The 24,205-nt window shown below is 35.9% G+C and overlaps 2 protein-coding genes across 4 annotated transcripts; one reads left to right on the top strand and one right to left on the bottom strand.

Moving 5' to 3' along the window:
- The first annotated feature begins 8,257 nt into the window (after nt 1-8,257).
- On the top strand, nt 8,258-11,440 carry LOC133875317 (small ribosomal subunit protein eS1y). Its single transcript, XM_062313417.1, has 7 exons — nt 8,258-8,379; nt 8,482-8,529; nt 8,614-8,719; nt 9,679-9,816; nt 9,923-10,108; nt 10,556-10,756; nt 11,151-11,440. Exons 1-7 carry the CDS (start codon nt 8,369-8,371, stop codon nt 11,244-11,246), a joined length of 786 nt encoding a protein of 261 aa, XP_062169401.1. The 5' UTR covers nt 8,258-8,368; the 3' UTR covers nt 11,247-11,440.
- Nucleotides 11,441-12,573: 1,133 nt separating this feature from the next.
- LOC133875327 (protein NETWORKED 1A-like) lies at nt 12,574-23,190 on the bottom strand. 3 transcript variants are annotated; one of them, XM_062313444.1, is made up of 8 exons: nt 23,033-23,189; nt 22,887-22,931; nt 22,737-22,781; nt 22,314-22,388; nt 22,135-22,181; nt 21,913-22,063; nt 16,522-20,690; nt 12,574-13,948 (listed from the first exon to the last, which is right to left on the bottom strand). In XM_062313444.1, exons 6-8 carry the CDS (start codon nt 22,013-22,015, stop codon nt 12,767-12,769), a joined length of 5,454 nt encoding a protein of 1,817 aa, XP_062169428.1. In that variant the 5' UTR covers nt 22,016-22,063; nt 22,135-22,181; nt 22,314-22,388; nt 22,737-22,781; nt 22,887-22,931; nt 23,033-23,189; the 3' UTR covers nt 12,574-12,766. The 3 variants fall into 3 exon arrangements, with proteins under 3 accessions (XP_062169428.1, XP_062169412.1, XP_062169420.1); XM_062313428.1 differs by having other exon boundaries at nt 21,913-22,181; nt 23,033-23,190; XM_062313436.1 differs by having other exon boundaries at nt 21,913-22,181; nt 22,887-23,166.
- Between the last annotated feature and the right edge of the window lie 1,015 nt (nt 23,191-24,205).

Below are 24,205 nucleotides of genomic sequence, written 5' to 3' on the forward strand. Positions count from 1 at the left end.
TCCAAGACAATGTTAATATTCTTTATATCTATGTGAATCTCTATGTCAAAAGACATAAGAGGTTTCACCCAAATCCTTCATTTCAAAGTTTTGTGAAAGAAATTTCATGTAGCAAACCTGAATCACCACTTGCAAAAACAATATCTACATATGGGCCTAGAAGATTACTTTACTCCCACTGACCTTAAGGTATATATACTAATTAATAAGGTTTTCAATAAACAATGAAGGAATAACCTTGTAAAAAGTATATCACCAATGAGAGATCTGTTACAACCCATAAATAGAATTCTTTAATTTGTATGCTTTCTGACTGTTATTTATAAAACCTTTTAGCTATTTCATGTAAACCTCTTACTTAAAATTCTCATTCAGGAAAGTTGTTCTCACATCCATTTGATGTAGCTCTAGGTCAAAATGAGCAACTAATGCTATGACTATCTTGATGAACCATTCTTAGACACTGGAAAGAATGTTTCATGATAATCAATGCTTTCCTTATGAATAAAACCATTGGCTACGAGTCTAGTTTGACTTTTGAGCCATGGATTTATCTCTTACTTCATGGCATTGAACCACAATGTGGAGTATGGTCATTTCACCAAAAGAGAAAAAAATATCTCTGACCATTTAGGCAATGAGTATGAAAAGGTCAACATCTTTCAATGTGCATGATCTCAAAAATCTCAAAAGGCTCTTTTCGGCACCTTTAGTGGTCTTGTTAATATGCTTTCTCTTATGCAGTCCACACAAGTACCAAAGTTAATAAATTACCGACTTTTATTTTCTATATGAAGATGTATTTCAATCTCCAAAGCCATAACAAGAGCATTTTAAAATTCACAAAGACTCTACTTTACATCAACAACAGTATGCAGAAATAAACAAATAATTTTGTTTCAAAAGTTGGGCCCTAGGTCAATTTTAAATAGACTTTAAATAAACCCCCAACCAATATTCAACCCAAAATAAGAAAAATTGCAAGTTTAAAATAAAATTGAAATTTTTAACAAACTAAACTAGAAAAATAAATTTGTAAAAGATTATGGAATATAAAATATTTTGAGGTTAAAAATATAATTGAATTTTAAAATTAACCTATAGATCCCAACAACCTCCAACTATAAAAATACACGTGTTCTGCATTTGTTGACAATGTGGATTGTTAAACCATAATCAATCCACAACATATTTGAATAAGTCACTAAGAGAGATTCACGACACACTAGATATATGAGATTATCTTTATTTTTAAGTCATTTCTCATACTTTATGCAATCTTTCTTTATATGCTCTCAGTTTTCCTTATTGTAGAAGAAATAAGTGTCTTGATTGCCATAGTATTTCTTGGCACCTTATTCTTATGCTTTAACTGATGAACATGATTGCATTTATTGGTATTTTTCTGGATGATAATGTGAACACTTTATGGATTCTCTCATCTTCTTAAACACACATAGTTAGAAGTTCATTTACTAACCATTTATCTTTATGTGTGTTAAAAGATAAAATTCTACACTTGGAAGAGAAAATTCAAAAAATGAAATAGACCAATAAGAACTCAAAAAATCTCAACATTTAGGGACTTAAGCTAAGCTATAATATCCTTCATTCCCATAATGAGATTAGAAACACTTTAGAAACTGTAAAAGGTTTATCTTTAAAGCTTTTTCTATTAGGGTGCAAGCCAAGTTTTGTTTGAACTTACTAAATGTTCATAAACAACCTTTATAAACTTTGACCCTAAAACATTCAGGAATAAATCTCTGATGACTTTAGTGACATGAGATTTCATGAACATCTAACTTAGGTGATTAAATCACTTCCACCGTTCATACTTAATAATCTTACGTGGCGTACTTAATTCTGAGGGAGTAGGTGGTTTGACCACACGGAGCACCAAATTTTTAACACCCCCAAGTGAAAAAGCATATTAATATTTTTCCAGTCAGAAAAAATATTACTTTAAAATATTAGAACATAAAACTACCAAAAGTAGAGTAATATGAATAGCTGCAATGACCAATAAAATAAAATAAATACTTTAATACTATGAAATAACTTTATTTTAAATTCGCCAATGCCAATTTAAACAGTAAATTTCAATCTACCTTTGGGCAAATGTTGCATCACGCATGAAATTTACTATTTATTAATAAGACTAATAAACTTAAATATTAATAAATAAAATTCTCCGTACCTTTGGGCAACCGAGAGAAATTTTACTTTTAATACTAAATTTGTTATCTCATTCTAATCAAGTCATAAAAATAAAAACTTCCCTTTGAGGATAAGTAATTAAATTTATGAATTAATTACAACACGATGTTAATTTTTCTATATGAAGTTCGTGTGTACAATCTTTATGCAATTATTATAAAAATTAGGATGCTTTGGCTTTCCCAAAATCATAATAATCACGCTGTAATTTATGAACATTTAATAAAATTCTTTATGAGGTTCATGAGTGTAATCCTGATGTAATTATCATTAAAAAATGGGATGCTTTAGCTCTCCCATAATTATTATGATAATTACGTGAGTGATAAGTACCAAATATTGTATATGTGGACCCCTTAATTTGCATTTACTAAACCTTTAGTTTTGTTATTTTTTAATATTTTTTGTTAGTTTTAGTATTTTAGTATTTTGCAGGTCATTGAGAGATAGGGGTGTGCAAAACCCACCCGCACCCGCGAACCCGCCCCGCCCCGCACCAACCCGCCCCGTCAATAACGGATATAAGACATTTCTAAAAAAATGCGGGCCCTAAATATGCCAACCCGTGATTTATGGGGCGGGTTGCGGTATTAAATTTTTTCTCACCCGCACACCCGCCCCGCCCTGCAATCCCTTTATACTCATACCATCAAATTTTCCCCAAAAAAATTATAAGAATCATGACTAGGGAAGTGCCTTTGATTTCATCAAATTTTCTCCAAAAAAATTATAAGAGTCACGAATTGCCCAAATTGTGTACCTTTGATTTCATTCAATTCTGCACTATCCATTTCATCTCTATTCTTATTACATTCTTATATACACTTTCATCTCTACATTCTCACATACACATACCCATTCAATCTATAATCACATAAAAGAATAAAAAAGTTCTTTACAGTTCGGTTTGTTGGTAATTCTGGTTCTTTCTTCTTGTTATTGTTTGCTGGTGAGTTTGATTCAATTGGGATTTTCAAATTTTAAATTGGGTTAACAAGATTGTGAATTATATTTCTAGTTTTGGGCCCAGAAAAAAATAATAAAAAAATACCCGAACCCGCATGAACCCATCCCGATCCGCACTACCCAAGGCCCAGTGGGTTGACCATTCACTATGCGGGTTACGGATCTTGAATTTCAAACCCGTTCACTGCGGGGCGGGTTGTGGAAAACATGCAAATCCGGCCCAATCCAGCCCGCGCCCACCCTTATTGAGAGAAAACAATAGCTTTTAAGGTAAAAGAAAGCACACATTGAGAAGACCTAAATGATGTGGTTATGTTCAACCAAATCAAGGAGATGACTAAACTGAAATTTCTCTAATTGGAGTCAAAATCAGATTGGATTATAATTCAAATTCTGCACATGTTACAGTATTTTGGCCATAACTTTCAGCTTAAGTATTAGATTAAGGTGAATCGAGTGACATAGGAAAGCTAACTCAAATTTATACAAATCATTGTGAAATACGATTTCCCTAATTCAGATGTATACTATACCAAAATTACTCTGTAATAAAAGACCGCAAATCTGGACGAATTTGGAATCATTTTCCTTCTTGGATTGAGTTTTGAGTCTCCGACTCAAACTAGAAGACTAACCTCCGATTTTACTAGAAATTATAGGGCTTCTAGGGTTTGTTTTCTCCCTATAAATAGACCTCTAAGCTTCAAGAAAAAAATATGTGTGAAGCTAGAGAGCAAATTTTCTTGTAGTTCATGCGTCTCCCTTCTTGATGTTTTTAATTAAAGTTAGCTTATTATTTTTAGTCATGAGAGGCTAAACCCTCAACTAAGGTTGAGGATGAAGCCTCACTTATGATTATCAACATTATTCTCATGTGATGTAATATTTTTCAATTTTAATGAGTATGATTTTTCAATTGTTTTACTTCAATTCAATTTTGTGGAATGAGTCTTGAATATCTTTTGTGATTCAAGAATACATTTGATGTTTTAAGATAGTTTCATAAAAATTTTTGTGCTTGGTTTTCTTTGTTTAAAAAAATTGGATATCCCTTGTAATTTATTCTACGGATACAATTAATGTTTTGATTTATATTGGATATCTTACTGTGATTTACGGATACACTTGATGATTTGATTTAAATTGGATTTCTTTTGTGATTTGTGTAAAGAATGGATACATGAGATGGTTTTGATTAAATGTTTGAAGCAAAAGTAAAACATACTTAAGATTTTATTGTGAGAACTTTGAGAAATATTATTGATCATGGGAATATATGTTGCTATGAGTTTATAAGTGTGGGTTTCGATACCTTAGTGCTTTTTTTTATTTGATTGCATTCACTCTAGTTAATTTTGTTTATGCTTTTGATTTTTATTCACAAAAACAATCTCTTAATTTTTGGAACTAGGTTAGGATTAGATTAATTTAGTCATAAATTGTGTTTTCAAAAACACAATTCCCTGTGGGATCGACCTCGCACTTGCAATCCATTAACTGCAAACGATTCGTACACTTGCGAGTACAATTAAAATTCACATCAGTGAATACAATCCTGATGCAATTATTATTCAAAAATTGGGATGCTTTAGCTCTCTCAAAATTATCATAATAATTACGATTTCATTAACATCTAACAACTTTATAGATGCCCACAAATGGCCCCAAGAATATAACAAACCAATACCTAAATGGGGTAAACAACATTTTTCCAAGGTGCAACCAGGTGAGTTCCTAGGAAAGTAAGGGGGGCTACTTGGACACACTTAAATTCCAAGACTTTCTTAACCAGAACTTTTCTAGATATTGCATTCTTGGATATTACTATAATCACACCAGCATATATGGTATTGTTAATTATTCTTAGGTCTAGGCGTTAAGCAATTTATATTTAAACAATATTTCAACAATTAAAAATATATTCCCAAACTCATGTATTAAAGAAATAATAATATTAATACAGAACACTGTAAATAATAAAGGGAATAAAACCTTAATATGAAAGCATAAAATTAGGTCTATCTTGGTGGTTTGAAACTTGTCACTTAATGGACTCAAATGTCCCAAGCTCAAATCCCTACCTAAGCCCAATTTTTGCCTTATTTTTCACAAAATTCGAAACGGGTCACTGTATTGGGCTTATGGGTCTTTTTATAATGCTGGCTCAAACCGGGCCAACCCACTTAAATGAGTCCCTTTTTTTTTTTTTTTTTTTTTTTTTATTTTACAAACTGAATAGGGCCTCTTGGACTGACCCAAATGGATCAGCTCCTTGGTTCCTGGATTGGGCTAACCTATTTGTCAGCCCACTTGATATCCGGTTGGGCTAATGGGTTTTAAACCCTACCCGATGCCCAATCCCCTCGACCCGAAAACTGCAGCCGTCTCATTCTTTAGTTACAGCCCTTAATGAAGTAGGAGACATGCCTTCTCCTCTATGTCTCTAGCAACGATACCGAGAGAGAAGACATAATTGTGTTTCAAACTAAACACGTTGACAAGCTCCACAATAAACCAACATATTTACGTTTTAGGCACTCATAAGCAACAGTACAATAAACCATTCACGAAAATGCACCATATTTTTCCATTTCCCGAAACCCACTTTTTAGCATATAAAATAGATTGTTTTGGTATCAAATAGGTGCAGGAGACGAAAAGACTTAACAAAAATTATGAATAGAAAATACTCATATGCTTTTCAACAGTATGTGAACAATAGACATAATTTTAAATAAACTATGTTCACAAATAACATATTGGATTCAATATTATAACGCATAGCAAAACTTAACGCTAAACAAAATGGCATAAAAGTGGATCTGATACCACATGTTAGAACATATAAACATATTATGCTCAACTAACATGCGCAGCGGGAAATAAAAGACAAGGATCTAGGCTTACCTCTAGCCATATTTGCTCAAGCGTTTCCACGATCCATCTGAAGAACAAGAAAAAGTTATCTGAGAGATCTTCTAACCTATGTCTATGACTGTATTGCCGTACTGATGGTGTACACAGTCTATTAATTTATAGGCTAGGTTAGAGACCCTCAAATATGGTAAACACCGTATTGTTCCTCCCATCAAGGAAACAATATTATTAATTGATTTTAAATCAATTAAACGATTCCATTATGGTAATCTAAATTAATAGAAATTACCATAACCATAACACCGTATAATATATTTATTTATTAAAATATAATAAATACCGTAATATGTGATATAAAGACCACATAAGGGAATAATATCTTACATGGGTTTGTTTCTTCCAATGTTGATATCTCTTTATTTGTGTTTCATCAAGGAAGTATGCATCTTTACTTCTTGATATATGTAAATGATATCCAGTTCATTGGCACATCTACCTCCCATATTGCCTCAGTTATTGCTCAGCTTCAACATGTATTTAAACTCAAAGATCTCGGCAACTTGAATTTCTTCTTAGGCATCTAAGCTGTTCGGTCCTCTCAAGATTTACATATGAGGCAAGCTAAATACATTTCATACCTGCTGTCCAGGTTAAAAACATTGGGTGCTACGCCCTTTTCTTCCCCCTGCCTTACTGGTTCCAATATGTCAACTGCAGATGGTGATCCTTTATCTCCAATTGACATTACTACATATCGTCAAACAGTAGGTGCGTTGCAATATTGCACCTTAAAACGTCCATATTTTCCTTTTTTGTAAACCAGTTATGTCAACACATGCATAATCCTTTTATACTTCATTGGACAATGGCAAAATGAGTTCGTTATTTTAAAGGTACCATTGACCACGACTTATGATACACCAAAGGTCCCTTGATTCTTCATGCATTTTATGACTCTAACTGGGCAGGTAATCCGGATGATTGTCATTCTACAACTGGTATTGGTATCGTTTTGGGATCCTCTCTCATTTCTTAGACTGCCAAGAAACAATCAGTGATTGCATGTTCTAGTACAGAGGCTGAATATCGTGCCATGGCCCTTGCCACCACTAATCTCTCTTTGTTGCGAATGCTATTTAAGGATCTTGGTGTTCCTTTACTTTCTACTTATCATCTATGGTGTGATAACATTGACGTTCTTGCCCTTGTTTCTAACCCCGTTTATCATGTTAGGACTAAGCATAGTGAAGTCGACTATCATTTCATTCATGAGAATGTGCTTAATGATGATATCTCCATCAAGTATATTAGCACTCATGATCAGCTTGCCGACATCTTCACTAAGGTTCTAAGTTCAGCTCGGTTTATGTTTTTGCGTGACAAGCTTATGGTGTTTTTCGTCCCCATTAGCTTGCGGGAGCTTGTAAACAATATCATTGCCACCTCATCAACTACACGTGCAGATATAGCCTCACGTCCAAATTCAGTCTCATGTCTAGATATGTTTGAAGACTCCTCTTTAGTGCAGAACACTTCTCACTGTCCAACAACTTCAATCTACTCAGATAACAGAATCCTGACTAATAGATAGTATATAGAGATAGGATTAGGGTTGTCAATTTTTAACATGACCCGCGAATCCAACACGTACACAATACAAAATTATAAGGTTAGGGTTTAGGTTAAACGAGTTGATAGGTCAACCTGCCAACCCATTTAGTTTTCGGGTCAATCATCAACTCGCGGGTTGACTCGTCAACTCATTTACTTAATTTTTTTTTTTTTTTTAAAAGTTACTTGACTTACTTTTTCTTTCTTTCTTTCTTTCTTTTTTTTTTAAAAAAAAGAAAGTAAATATCTTAAAACAAAAGCCATAATTCCCCGACATCTAGGAAAAGAAAAAAAGGTAAAAATCTTTAAAAACAATTTTTTTTTTTAAAAGGAAAAAATTCATTTAAAAAGGTCAGATCATGTTAGGTCGACATGACCCATTAACTTAATCGTATTGTGTCGAGTTCAAGTTGACATAATCGGGTTGATTGTCAACCCGCTTAACCCGAACCTAACTCAATAACCTGAATTGCCGACCCTAGTAGGATTCTGTAATTTAAATTAAGATAGATACAACTCTGTTTTTTATGTTTGTAAACTCAAACTCTAGAGGTAGGTATTCCTCTGTTTATACGCTATTATACATATTGAATTTCAAAATCTATTATATTTAAGCCCACACACAAAATTAGGGTTTTTGTGCTGTAGCCGTCGCTCACTCACCCTCCCCAAGCTCCTCTCACCTTCTGCAACCATGGCCGTCGGGTACTCTCTCCTCTCGCTCTATTTGTACATATTTGTGTTTGTGTAAAATGGCATACATGGATTTATGAGACACTGATACATTGGTGTGTTTGTATGGAACAGAAAGAACAAGAGGATTTCCAAGGGGAAGAAGGGAGGCAAGAAGAAGGCGTGAGTATTATCTTCTTATTTTTCATTCGTTTTCGTTTTCGTTTTTCGTGGTATATATTTATTTGTGTGTGTGTGTATCTACAGGGCTGATCCGTTCGCCAAGAAGGACTGGTATGATATCAAGGCCCCTTCAGTGTTCCAAGTGAAAAACGTGGGCAAAACCCTTGTTACTCGCACTCAGGGTACCAAGGTGAGTTTTTTTTTTTTTTTTTTTTTTCATTTGTTTGTTTGTTTTCATTTTCTGGGTTCAGTAAGTTGTTTGGTTGCCGAGAAAATGTCAGAAATTTAGTTGAAATTTGAATCTGGGGTTTCTCCGTCGTGTCTTGTTAAGCTTTCTCTGGAGCTGAAGATTCAATCTTATTTGGGTTAGACGGGGATCGTTACTTGAGCCTTTAATTGTTAAAATGGCCCAGATTGATTGATTAGATCTCTGCAAATGTGGTCTTTGTGCTAGATTTTTACGTAAGACAGTTTTGTGTGCGATTAAAGGCTCTGGAATGTATCGTTGAAAACCAAGGCTTCCTATTTTCTGTGCTGTCCGGTTGTCAGTTTCATGCAATTGCTTGGTGGAGGTTCTTGATTTCTCTGTTCCGAAGGGTGAACTTTTTACTATTTAGAGTAGCTTTCGAAGACATTTGCACCTTTTTCTCATCAACCAAGGGTAATCATATTTTTAAATTTTTTTCTAACAAAAAAATCATTATGTTTAAATTTTGTAGTTTTGGGACATTTGCATTTCGCATGTGAGCCCTTGCATCGGTAATGTTTTAATTGAGTGCCTCTTGAATTTTTTCTTGAGGTGTTCACAACTTGTATGATGTTTCATAGTTTGTAATCCTATTTGCCTTTTCATTATAAAACTATGAGATTCCTTTCCAGTGTTAGTCTTTATTACCTTCTATTGTTTCTTGCGATTTTATAATTTACTTTTGACGCTTAAATCTGTGGCCTATGTCTTTGATTCTGTGACCACTTTTGCTTTTGATACTTTGTGAAGTTATGGAACGATGTCAATAAATCAATGTGATGCTGCTCCCTAATGTGATTTTGCAGCGATTCTGTTTTCTTTTTTATTATGCTTGTTGATGGTGAGTGGATGTTTACTTGTGTATGCGTGGAAATATATGACCTCTGTTGTTTCTCTAACAGATTGCTTCAGAAGGACTCAAACATAGAGTCTTTGAGATATCAATGGCTGACCTTCAGGATGACGAGGATCACGCTTACAGAAAGATCAGATTGAGAGCTGAAGATGTTCAAGGGAGGAATGTTCTGACAAATTTCTGGGTATGATTGCATTATATTGTGTCATCTGCTGCCAACATTGTTTGTTTGATGTTTCTAATGAAAATCAGTCACACCTGCTTTTTTCATATTTTCTCAAAAATTTCAGGGAATGGATTTTACAACAGACAAGTTGAGATCTTTGGTAAGGAAATGGCAGACCATGATTGAAGCTCATGTGGATGTGAAGACTACTGACAATTACAGTTTGCGGATGTTCTGCATTGGATTCACTAAGAGGCGCCAAAACCAGGTCAAGAGGACCAGTTATGCCCAGTCCAGCCAAATTAGACAGGTGATATTATATTATCATGTTTTGGCGAACTAAATAGTTATTTAACATTTTTTTTTCAGCTGCTAAGTTTTAGCATCACTTCCACTGTTTTGTTCTGTAAAGATGTGATTGTGTTTGTTTCTTGTAATTTCTGATTTTTCTGTCTTTACTGACAGAATCAAGAGCAATGTATTTTGGGTTAAATGGTTTGTTCCGGTGTTATACTTCTTGATTAATGCAATAACAGAGAATATACAAAATTTAGTAATTTAGCCAAATGAATCTCATCCTTGGCTTATATCCCAAGTAATATGTTGCTCAATGTCCATTTGCTTTACATTAAAATTGGTTTTGAACTCTCCATTTGGTTGAACTGCAAAGTATTTTGATGATTGTCTCATCATCTGAATGCCATATTTTGATATATCTTTACCTGCATAATACAAATAATGTTGCTTCTGTTGTTAGATCCGTCGCAAGATGAGGGAGATAATGATAAACCAGGCATCGTCGTGTGATCTGAAGGAGTTGGTTCGCAAGTTTATTCCCGAGTCAATTGGCAAAGAGATTGAGAAGGCAACAACCGGCATCTATCCTCTACAAAATGTGTTTATTCGGAAAGTCAAGATCTTGAAAGCTCCAAAATTTGATCTTGGAAAGTTGATGGAGGTTAGACTCTCCCTCCCTTTCCTCCTAAATATTTAGTATGTGTACAACATCAAACCAGTTAATAAGTTACACTCTGGGGCTTTCGAATTTTTGTCGTTTGCAATTTCAAGCTTTTGCAAATTAAAAACACTATGCAATGAAGGTTATCAAATAGTTCATAAAAGTTTTCACCCTGTGAAGACAGAGCATCTTAAATTTAGGTTTTGAAGTTGTGAGGATGGTCGGATTTAGTTAACTCAGCACATTTTGAATTAAGAAGTTGCCTTCATGAAGCTACTTAGAATCCCTGTACTTGTGGTTTTATATCTTCTGAAGTTTTTGAGCTCCATCAAGTTTCTGTTTTTGGACCTGTTGAGCTCGACATGTAATTGCCTGTTGCGGTCTGTGTATGTAGGTTCATGGTGACTACTCTGATGATGTTGGTGTCAAGGTGGAGAGGCCTGCTGACGAGACAATGGCCGAGGTGCCTGCTGAACCAGTTGGAGCTTGAATGAGGGATTCTAAAATTTGCATTTTAGCTTTTATTTTTTTCTCTTGAAAGTTGTGTTGCTCGGTTTTGTTTATGAAGAATGGTTACTCAAAAATTCCCCGTCCGTTTAAGCTGCGAGAATTAGAATGGTGATTAAAAAACACATTTTTGGCTGTTTAATTAAGGAGAGACATTTTATTATTTTCCCATCCAAATCTATCTGAAATGAGCATGAAATTCTTGTCTATAGTAATATTCGATTTGGGTGAGTTACATTTTTACACGCTAAGTTGGGTCTACGTTTTGATTGCATGGATGAACTTCTGTCATTGCAAGAAGTGTGGTTGGCGCACGATGAATATTGCCCTCCATTCTCGAATCGATGATTTTGTCCAAAAATTAGAACTGTTAAAGGCCGACCGCCTCCTTGGAAGTAAACCATGAACAAGGAGGTTTTCCTCCGTCGAAGTTTGTGTTTCGGTTGAGGTTTAGGTTCTGGACCCTGGACATTTTGATTAGAAGAAGAAAATTGTGCAGGATGTTTACCGGGAGGATTTCTAGAAATTTATGACGTCTCATATCGTGCCATTAATATCCATTGCATAGGCAGGTTCAACGTTCAAATCAAACCTATTGAATCAACTCTCTTCTCCTATGACATTGTTCCCATCCAATGCATGCAAGAAACGTGTGATAGATTCATCAATGTGGGTTGTATGAAGGGATTATCTAAAGCTCTCCTGCTTCAAATTCCTCCTGTTTGACGACTTGTAAAAACTACTTCCTCGCATTAAATGATGACTTTTGTTTTAATCATTATTCAACTTTTTTGTCTCTTGACTTCAAAGAAGAGGACCATGTTGATGAGGCTTCTGTCCTTTGACGGGCATCCACATCTTAGTTATACGATAATGAGCACAAAAGTCAACTTTCTATGGTTCCAACGTTGTTGAAAACTGTATGCTTCAAAATAGACAAAATGTGCGTGTCAATTCCATTTATCTTTGAGAACAAAATCATAATTGTAGAGGATAATGTTTAAAAAAACAATAACCCCTTAAACAGTTTATATATATCTTGCAACCCTTTAAGGATTAATGGAAATTTTATATCTTATTACATATCTTATTACACTACAAAACCAACAAAGTCATCCTGTCGCTGAGACATGACAGGACTTCCCATCTCCAAGGTGTTCAAGTTAAGTTCAGATGATAACCGTTACATCCATGCTTTTCTACTTTAGTTTATGTCAAACAATGCCATTCACATGACCCAACATCCCAGACATACATAAGAAACTGGTACTGCACTGAGTTGCTTCAGTGGTAATGGTAGTCTTGTGAAATTCAAAAATAAAAATGCTGGAAGCAGCAGCTTATTATAATTAGATCAGTACTAAATTCTTTTAGTTCTTGTAAGCTAAAAAGACACGGTTTTCTCTGATTACTACAAGAAATGACCCCCTAAACATATTATTGGGAACATCTCAGAGTGAAACTTGTAGCCAGGGAAACGTGCTTTCCCTCTTAATTATCACCTCAATCTCCATTAGTTGAAGGTCTTGTACAGCCACAAAGACAAGCCTTCCTACGCCTCTCGCCACTTCTCCCATCACTGTAAATAAAATCTCTCAGGAGAATGCCTGTTCTACTTTTTGAAAATCTGTATTTCCCTTTGCTGTTCTTTTCTTCAACCAATTTCAGCAGAACATACTCGATGTTTTGTAATTCAAACTGCAAACGTCCAATCTTCTCAGACCCTTTTCGTGCCTGTTCCGTTACTCTCTTTCGGCAGGTATCTCCAGCCTCCAACTCTACTGAAGGTATCCCATCCAAAGATGAGGAGCTATCTTCAATTTCCTTCGTCAAATTATCATTTATATCAACCAGCTGCAAAATAGCCTCCTCAACTTCTTGTAACCGTCTTTTGACTGTTTCATATTCGATGTCATTGGCCTTCTTGTTTCTCTTGTGCATTTCCATTTTCTTTCTCAGATCTTGTAAAGTTGTTTGAAGACTTGTCAATTTCTGGGCATCGGAAGCAAGTCTCTCCAGGATCTTTCCCTTGTTGCCATCTTGATTTGGCTCTCTAACACTTGTGGATACCTCTAGCTTGTCAATGCCCAACTCCTTCTCCACCTGTAATTCTGAGGAGAGAGAATGACTTTTCTTCTCTCCATGATCAAACTTGTGGCACGCAATAACATCTTCCACTGGTACAGATGCCTGCTTTTGTGTCTTATTGACCGTCGGATCCTGGCTGCAGTCCTGCTCTGCGGTTTCCCATAACTCGAGCATCTGATCATCAGCTCGAACATTATCTCTCCTGCATTTTCCATATAATGAACTATCTGAGGCTTGATCGAGTGGAATATCTTTCATCAAAGTCCCATTTTCAGGTTTAGTCTTCTGTGACTCCAGATCATTGGTAAGGTCATTCCCAAGTTCCATCTCTTCCTTTCTTATTCCCTTCTCCTGATGTGATGTGCTTTTCAATTTCAACTCTTCAGTCTCCATCATTACATCTTCTACTTTGATGTTGATTTTTATGCTTTCCTGTGTTGCAAGCCTTTCCATTTCTTCCAACACTGTCCTTTCTACAGCTTTAATCCTATTCTGCATATTCTGCAAATCTGCAACTCCATCAGGTATCACAGTACTTCGATCTTCTTTAAGCTCTCGACAGCTCTTCTCATGAAGATGAATTGCCATTTCCTTGTCCTAAAGACAGATGCAAATCAAATAAATATGAGATCTAGCAAAAGACCATATATAAACCCGATATCTAGATAGCAATCTTGAAGGGCCTAAGACTGTTGGATTTCTGGTTTGAAATAGGACCCCTCGAAAGAAAAAAAGAAACAAAAAGAAACATAATATACAAATAAGTGAGATCTCAGTATTCACACAACATATAAGATAGATGAACAACAGTAGTCAAAATAAAAGCACAAACAACAAATCTGTGACCCACTATGATAAGATTAAAGATGCCTTCAACTTTATATCAAGTACTCAACCTAACATGTCATAGTCAAAATAAAATTCTCACTGGAAAGAATGTGATTATCAATTCAGTTTGAAAAAATCAGAAAGATATAATCTGCGGGCACTTCAAAGACAATAGGATGCGACACCATAATACTGAGTCCACAGCCATGAACATTACAAACTTATTGTAATTTCCCAATAAAACAATGAACCTGTAATAAATTATACTTTTGCATCAGTTAGCTATACATGCCGAGTTAAGAATGTCCTAATACTAATACAAAATTAGGAAACATGGAACCAACACATGGAACATATGGAGATTAAATTTTCTATTACCGAACGCTAGTATTAAATATGAATAAATGCCTGTAAAAAACACTAAAAATGGTTTTTTCCATCACCTACGTGTAGTAAAATTCAGTTTAAAACCCATGACTGTGTGCATAAGTTTGAATATCACACGAATTAAAATTCAGCATAGTCTGTAAGGCAGCAAACAGTTTGCTATAAACAATGCATGTGTGCAGAAAATAACTATCAGGGATTTTACTTGAAGTGAAATATATCTAGAAATCAATCATAGAAAGGGGGATTTAGATTAGCATGAAAAACATTGATCAAGGCATGCGAAAAACAGCACTGTCCTTAGAAAAGAAACATCCCCTTCTCTAGCGGGCTTGCTAGCATCCACTCCAAGAGATACAACGATCCTCCGGAATGTTTCTATGCAATGACAACTCCTACGAACCCTAATAGCCCAATGCTCAAAAGAAAATACAAGCAGAAAGCATGATACATATGATAATAATGGAGAAGAGAGAAATGGGGGTGACAGCTCAACACTTAGGAGACAAATGTTGCAGCAAGAAACAACCGTTATGTCTCTTTGTAATCCTATTATAACCAAATCAACTCAATATTGGAGACTGTTTAGATGTGCTGAGATATATGAGAACCTCCCAAATATGTCTTTACGACTAACTAAAGAGTTCAAAATATAGAGAAACAAAAGGACATCAGAAAGAGGTGACAAATGAAATCAAAGCTATTAAAATTAATATAATTTAAAGAAAAATAATGTCACAATCACCTTGTGCTTTCGCTTTTTGACATTGAAACCCTAGTTTTCAATTTAATGCATTTAAGACTCTTGCTTTGGACATTTGTAGTTCGAGATCTCCCTTAAATTTTCCGTCAAATTATTGACAAAGGTTACTTATGGGGACTCCACATTACCTGACATGTCATCTGATTAAGTAATGAAAATAAAAAGAAAAATAAAAGACCATGGGGGACCTCCATGCCGTGGAAGGCCACGTCTATGGAGGCCCATGGAGGACTGTGGCCAGTCATGGTCATGGAGGCCACTGACCTCCATGGCTCCATGGCCATGACCAGCCATGGTTCTCCCCGGGCACGGAGGTCCATGGCCACGACCATGGAAGGCAGGCCATGGCCATGGTCTCCATGGCTGTGGAGAGTGTGGAGGTCTGGACATGGAGACATGGCTGTTGCCTTCCACGGTCTTGGCCATGGACCTCCATGGTTTTTTTTTTTTTTTTTTTTTTTTTTTTTTTTTTTTTGGCTTTTCTTTGATAAATTAGATGACACATCAGACAATATGGTCCCCACTTAAACAGCCTCTGTCAATAATTTGACGGAAAATCTAACAGAAGTATCGATTTACAAATGTCCAAAGCATGGGTCTTAAATTCATCAAATTGAAAACTAGAGTTTCAATGTCGAAAAATGCTAAAGCATTAGGGGGTCATGACATAGTTTCCCTGGTTTAAATATATTTATTCATAAAAAAATAAAAAATAAAAATAGTTTCCTTGGTTTAAAATTGAAAATTTTAAATCAAAGCCCAACAATAAGTTGTCTAAGATACATTGCCATAAAACAAAACCAAGTAAGGACTATAAGCCACAAGTATTGCTTATTAAAATACCATTTATCCCAAAAGCTTAAGCTAATTAGAAATGATGAATTTAATATTTATGATTAATATCCTAACACTTCCCTTTACGTGTGGGCTAAAACTCTTCCTTAATAAGTGTGACCTAACACATGGAATATTTTAATTGAAATGAAGGATAAACTGTGAAGTTAGAGTTTGAAATTAGGACTACTATTCTGATATCATGTTAAATTACCACTTGTTTTTGAAGTTTAACTAATAGAAAAAAAGTATATTTAATCATTTATAGTTAATATTCTAACATTGCCGCTTTTATTTTTTATTTTTCTTATTTGAGGGAGGAATGGAGGGCATTGTGCTCATGAGGAAAGAATACTACCTTTTCTTCTAGATTTCCTTCCATGGACTTGTGAAGAAGCGCATTGTGCTCAAGAGAGGCTATATCATCTCCCAAAGAAGCTATGATGGGAACATATGCAGATAATTGGGCCTTCAGTCCTCCAATTTCACTTTCCAAGAAGCTAAATCTTTCCTTCATCTGTTCAATCTCCATACTTTTTGTGGCAGTTTCATCTTCAAGAATCTCACAAGCTCCAGCAAGCTCTTGAACCTTATTTTCAAGTAGAGCCTCACGAATGGCAGAAATTTGGAGATCAAAATAAAATGTTGCAGCCTCAACCTCCCAGAGTTCAAACCCATCTCTCTTCTCTTGCAGCTCTGAACTCAAATTCTCTTCTCTAATCCTATGTTCTTCAATTTCTTTACGTAGTATTTCTACTTCAGACTCCATACTTTCACTCACTTCATGAAGGCATTCAATTTCCTTCGCCTGAATTGAGTTATCTTCCAACACTTCAAGAATCTGTTTCTCTAGATTGTCTCTGATCAGTTTTGATTCTTCACATTCCATCTTCAGTTCATCAACATTTCTGTACAATTCAGCATTCAAGTTCTCTGTAGCCTTAAGCTTCTGTTCTGCTTCTGAAAGCTCTGTTGCCTTCTGTCTCAGAAAATCCTCTCCAATGGAAATTTGATTGCATAATTGGTAATTTAAGTCTTTTGCTTCATTGAGCTCCCTCTTCAACTTCTCTACAGACCCATTCAGATGTAGATTTTCTGCCTCTTTCATCTCTATCTTCTTCCCCAACATTCCAACCTCCACCTTGAGGTCACTGTTGACCCCATGGAGACTGCTGATATTTTCAGCAAGTGCTTCTAGTTTAACAGATTTCTCAATTGAGAAGCTCTCAAAAACCAAAGACAGGTTGCTAAGAGCTGCTGTTTCATGGAGAATGAAACTGTTTTCCTCTTCAAGCATATGATTTTCCTCATTCAGGTCCAAAAATTTCTTAAGCATAGATTTCTTCTCTTCAAGCAACATGAAATTTTCTTCCCGCAATGCCAGGTAAGCACCCTCCAAATTTATCAGCTTTACACCCAGAGTTTCCAGTTCAGCCTTTAAAGCGTCCTCTCGTTGCTCGCCCCTGCCCCTTTCCAACATCAACTGCCTACTCATCTCTAGAAGCTCGTACTTGTTCTTTTGCAGCATAGCACACTGCTCTGTCATGACTTCAAACTCATGCTCAATGAACTTTTTCCCTGACTCGAGCTCTGCACCCTCTAATCTCAGTTGCCCAAGTAAACTTAAGAACACTGATTTCTCAACCAGCAGCTGCTGCTTTTCATCCTCGCTTCTCAACAGAGAACCTTTTAAATCCTCAATACCATCCAAAATATGCAACACAGATATATGCTCCTGCCCAATCTCATCGACATACCCATTCTTTCGATCAATTTGAATAGCCCTGAAAACTTGATGGATTGCCATCCTCAACTTTTGGATTTCGTCTAACAAGAATTCTGCTTCTACCTGTTGCTCAAGATTCTCACTCTCCAACTCTGTAATCAGTTTATCTGAAAATTTGGATGTTTCAACATGTTTTTGGCATTCAATTAATAGAGAGACATTCTTTTCTTCCAAATCTTCTATGAACTTCTGCAGGATGAAAATCTCAACCTGCGCGATAACTGTTCTATCTAGTTCTTCTTCAAATCCCTTCTTCCCCAACCTACTTGCTTCTTGCATGACATGGACTTGGTTTTCCAAACACGCCAATCGATTCTCACTTGACTGCACATAACTTGCACGCTCTTGTTTTTCTGTAATGAGGGAACCCTGCAATTCTACCACTTGGCAAAGTGTTAACTCTTTCTCCTTCTCGAGATCTGAATATTTTTCTTCTAATCTTGTAAACCTCCTTTCCAGGTTGCTCAGTCTCTGTTCAACATTTTCCAACTTACATACCAGGGTGCTTCTCTCATTTAGAAGATTGGACTTCTCATTACTGAGCAACTGGCATAATTCTTCTAAGCTCTTAGATTTTGCCCTCAGACTTTCAACCTCAACTTTTGCACTAGAGAGTGAATCCTCCAGCAAGGTGTTCTTCTCCAAGAGCTTCTGCATATTCTCAGTGAGAATATGTAACTGTGAAAGCAGAGTAGCTTTTTCAGCAAGAAGTGTGGATTTATCTCCATGAAGAAACTGACAGGACTCCTGCAAGTTCTTAACCTTCTCTCTCAACCCTTCCAACTCGACGTTCATTCCTGATAGGGAACTCTCCAGAACAGCATTGTCTTTCAAAAGTTCATCCATATGCTTTAACTTCTCATGAAGAGCTTCTCTCTCGTCTCTTTCCTTTTTGCAGATCTCTTTCAGCTTTGAATTCTCATCTTGCAAGTCCTTCACATATGACTCAAGGCATTCAGGATTCAGACCTACAGACTCCAATTGCTCCATAATGGCCTGGTATCTTCCATTCAAGCCAGTGATTTCCTTCTTCAAATGGTAAATCTCCTGCTGGAGGGTATTGCTTTGGTCGGCTTTTAGTGTAACCTGCTCTTCAATTTTCTCTTTCATTGCCTTCAAGCCAAATATTTCATTTTGCAGATTCTTTATTGAATAAGTGGAAGAAAAGTTCAGTTCATTCAGGCTCCTGTTTTCTTCATTGACCCTTTGAAGTTCTTCTTCCAACCCATGTTTACAGATCTCTAAGTCCTTCAGCATCTGAAGCCCATTTTTGAGCTCGGTTACCAGAGCTCTCTGCTCCTCTTGAGATTGAGAGTGTAACTTTTGCAAAGCTTGGAGAGTGGCTTCAACTTGCTTAAACCGTGACTGCTCCTCCTGCATTAGGGTTTGAAACTTTTCCAACTCATTATGCTTTTCTGAAAGTTCCTGATCCTTCACTGCAATCTTCTGCACCAAATTGTTTGCCTCTAATCGCAGAGATTGATTTGATCTCTCCAAGAGAACACACTGTTCTTCCGTGCTCTTTAATTTTGCAGCCCCCAGAAGAATTTCGCTATTCAATCGTTTGGTATCCTCTTGGGCATGAAAAATTTCACTTTCCATCTTTGCTATTATCTCCAAGCACTGCCTGTACTGAAGGGCAGCAGCTTCTTTCTCCTCATTTAGTTTCGTAAGTGCCCTCTGAAGTGTTTTAACTTCAGTTTCTGCTCTTTCAATTTGCTCATTTAGCATTCGAGCATTTTCCTCAGCAAGTGAGATTTTAGTCTCCAAAACAGATATCTTCTCAAGACATTGTTTGTAATGAAGAAGACCTGCCTCCTTTTCAGCCTCTAATCTAGAAAGTTCTTGCTTGAGACATTGACTTTCAGTTTCTGCTCTAACAGCTCGCTCATTGAGTCCTTTCTCATTTTCTTGGGCAACAGATAACATATTTTCCAGGCTAGATATCCTTTCTAAACACTGATTGTATTGAAGAATACCAGAATCCCTCCCAGCTTCTAACTCAACAAGGGCTGCCTTCAGTATTTTAATTTCGATTTCGGCTTTGCTTGCTCGTTCATCAAGCCCACCAGCATCTTCTTGTGCATGATTAAGTTCTCTCTCCAGATGAGATAGCTTCTCCAAACTCTGCTTGTATTGAAGGTGGATAGCTTCCTTTTCAACTTGTATCTCTGCTAGAGCCTTCTTTAAGGTCTGAACTTCGGTTTCTGCTTCATTAACATTAAGGCCTTTTCTCATCCTTCCTTCAGCAACATCTGAATTTTGTGGCACTGCTTCTCTCGATCCAAACAGCTCATTCAGCTGTTTAAGACCCCTTTTGCTTATTCCAGAATCAAATTCTTCTGAATTCCCTCCATTCCTTTTCATTGTATGCAAGCTTGTCGAAGAGAATCCCAGTGCATCCTTGTGCAAGTCATCCGGGTCTACCAATGAACGAATTGGATGCAGTATTTCTGGCATATGAGGTTCAGTCTCAGGGCCTGACGAACTTGAGGGTGAATCATCAGCCAGTTCATAAGGCACATGGTTGGGAAATGCTTCTGCCATGGTTCGATGGGCCTGGCGAAGCTCCACAGTAGCATGATCATACCTCTCAGCTAATGCACGGTAAGCTCGGTAGAACTCCTCTACCAGTTTCATAAGCTCTGGGCGTTTCTTGTAGTACATCTCTGCCCTCCTTGCAAAAGAATCTGCATCTTCTTCAATGAGCTTGATCATTGCTTTGACTTTGGCATCCATGTCTGCAGGAACAGATTTAGGGACAGTTGAGAATGTTGCCTAAAAATAGCACGAGATGCATGTGACCAAAACTCATGCAAATATGTGCATAAACATGCATAATTGTTTAGCCATCTTAAATTTTTCTAGTGGTTAGTAATGCTGTTCAACCTTCCTAGATCATATCCCATGGAGAATCACTATAACTCTTTACAAATTATATAAGTGGATTAATTGCCTCCAATTCCTGTCATGCACAACTCAAGGGTGATTATTTATTGGATTGTTTCAGATTCATTTTTGTGAGCATAACATGTGCCAGGTATTACAGATGCAATAACAAGACCTGGGACATTTAAGTTGAATATGCACAAGGTGAAGTAAATTGCTCTAAATCTAGGAAACATTGTCATTTAAGTTGGTTTTAACTAGTAACTAGGTTAGAGTATTCTTAGTAGCCTCATCAAATTTTACTCACCAAAGTAGTTAAAAATCACTTTTCTCTATTCTGGTGAGCCACTTTTTTAAAATTCTCCAAACAGCCTCACTATTTTAACTATTTATTATCACTATTCCATTTAAATAATATTTTTTCATATTTCTTTATTCTTTCTCTATTCAATCTTTTTACAAAGAATCCTTCATGTCCATGAAATAAGGACATTACGTGTGAGAGAGATAGGAGATGGAAAAAGAAAATGAGAGAAAAAAAGGAAAAAAGTGTGCTGATCATGTGAGAGAGAAAGGTGAAACAAAATTGGTGAGTGGATATTACTCATCAGAATTGGTGAGTAATTTCACTCATAAAAACTTTTTGGTTAAAATGGTGAGGCTGCTGGGAGTGATTTTTAAGTGTTTTCATCAAATTGGCTCACCAAAATAACTAAAAAACTATTTTGATGAGGCTACTAGGAATGCTTATGAAGAAACTGACAAAAATGAAAGGGCAATATATAAGAAGCAAACGATTTATTTTAAACTACACAAATTCAAGTCAGACTATTCAAGTATTCCTCATCATTGGTTAAGTTCTTGGCCATGCTCAGTTAAAAGATTAAAAATTACAGTAGGTTGTTCCCTATATTTATTTAGTCCAATAAGTTCCTCTTTAAGTTGATTTCAGGCCTAGAGCAGTAACCAGTTTTAGTAATTAGAAAGCTAACACCAACAACAGTACATGCAAAACAACAGATCTAGCAAGAAACACAGCAATAGCAAATTAAGTCATAAGGAGAAAATCAGCACCTGTAAGATTTTCCTGAAGCCATTTTGAATTCTTCGGGCTATTGTGGCTGTCCCACCACCAAGAGTATAAGCGTCTGGACTCGGAATGTAACAAGGTTGCCATGAATCCAGCAACGAACAACAGAACAACTGGTTTTGACTTGGCAAAGGCCTGGTCGTTATACCAATAATAAGAACCCAAGTAATGAATCCAGGCCAGAATATCAACTTAATAAATCCCACCAATTCTAAATGCCGCTTTTCAGCTCTATATTTCTCGCTCCTTGCACCTAAACACCAAGATCATCAAAACAAAATCTCAGTATTAAGGCAAACTTCGGAGTTTGATCTTCAAAAACCTGTAAATTACTTATAAGCTTCTTCAGAATATAGGATGAAAAATAGGAAAGTCCTTAGACTACCTGCTCAATTGGACACAAGTCCAATATTTGAGGGAGCGCTACTCCTCACTTTAGTAGCTCAGACAACCAAATCAACTGATCCAGAGAAAGGACAAAATACGATTATTAATAGCTCATCATGAAGTAACAATTAAATCATGGAAGTGCAGGGGGCCAAAAACACGAAAACCAGGAATGCATAACTTGATCCCCCACAACCTAGTAAAAAGTAAACACGCACACACACACAATATAACAGGTGTGTAACGTGTGTGTGCATGTATACATAACAGTAGGAGCCCCAGCCCATTTGACAGCAAAAACAACGTACATTGAGTGATCCACACAAGAGAGAGATAGAGAGAAGGAGCAAATATATGCAAATGGATCTCAACAAAAATGCGACATATGCTTTTCTAATGAAGTATAAGACCAAGAACTTACCAAAAGGACGAATTCCAGTGATGGCTTATGATCCGCAAGCGAAAACTACCATTCAAAAGGAACACCAGAGCAACAATTATGAGCAGATGTGTCTCAACAGAAACTAATAAAAAGACAGAACCTTTATTAACCATAAAATCAAGAATTTACCAAATGAATGAAATCCAGTGATGGGAGCTGACCCAGCAAGCAAAGCTACCATCCAAAGAAGGCAAACTCATAAATTTTAAGCAAATAAGCCTCAACCAAAACTGCAAAAACTGATCATTACGAAACCATTTGGATCAAGTACACACCAGAAGAGAAGAAAACTGCTGATGGGGTTTTGGGCAGCAGCTGTGATGCTAAAAGTCCAGCTGCCTATCATTCTTCTCACCCCATCTTCTCTGCCAACTCTCAGACTCTCTCCTTTCTCTGATGGGTCCTGTGCATTATATTCTGAGATTTGTCACTGAACTGTTTTGATGACGCATCATCTGCAAAGGAGACAGAGACTGAACCAAAAAGTACGAAAAATAAATATTGAAACTTTTCTTCTTTTTTCTTTTTTTTTTTTTCTTTTTTTTTTTTTTTTTAGAAATTTACAAAGGCAAATAGGATACTATAATTACTTGGGATTGTGTATGCGCATCTAAATCCAAAAGAAAAATACTTTCTTTGCTTGTTAATAGTGTAATTAAGATTTAATTGAATGCGATTCTTAGTAAACGATCATTTTCTTCAGGTTTTTTGCTGTCTTGTGTCGTTACTTTAAACTGTAGATTTTGGTGGGTGGGAAAGCTGCCTAGGGAACTCAAAATGACTAATCCACCCCTGATTAAGATCCTTTTCTCTGTCATACCCTTCCTTAAGATCTCAAACATGTCTTTTTATTTTTATTGGGCTTTCAAATTTCTTTTATTTAATCTCTCTTATTCTACTATTTTTCTTTCTTTTTTTTCTTCTTTCCTTTCGCTCCTATTTTATCAGACTTGTATGGCCATGCTCATCAGTATTTTTTTTCTGTTTAATAAAGATTAATAAGCATTGTCACATTAATATAATGAGATGATGATATAGTATTACTCTTATTTATAATATTTTTAGTAAATATTTTTGGATAAACATATTTTCACGTTCATTGTGATAGCTTCAACTGATACCTCGGCATGCTCCCTACATTATTTATCAGGGTTTTAATCATTTACTAACTTAGTGTTTGTTTGGCCTTACGATTTCGAAGATTAAAAGTTCATTTTCAGACAAAATTATATATATAAAAAAATAAAAAAATAAAAATAAAAAGAAGGTGTTTTTAAAAAATTGGGTGTTTAAAAATGTACGATTTTAAAGATGAACTCACGATTTAACTAAACACTTAACTACGTTTTTAAAAACTGTATTTTTAAATCACATGTTTTGAAACCGTAAAACCAAACAAATACTTTATACTTGGATGAGAAACCGCTCAAATATTTGGGATTTATTTA

Source organism: Alnus glutinosa, chromosome 1, assembly GCF_958979055.1.
Source record: "Alnus glutinosa chromosome 1, dhAlnGlut1.1, whole genome shotgun sequence".
Lineage (NCBI taxonomy): Eukaryota > Viridiplantae > Streptophyta > Magnoliopsida > Fagales > Betulaceae > Alnus > Alnus glutinosa.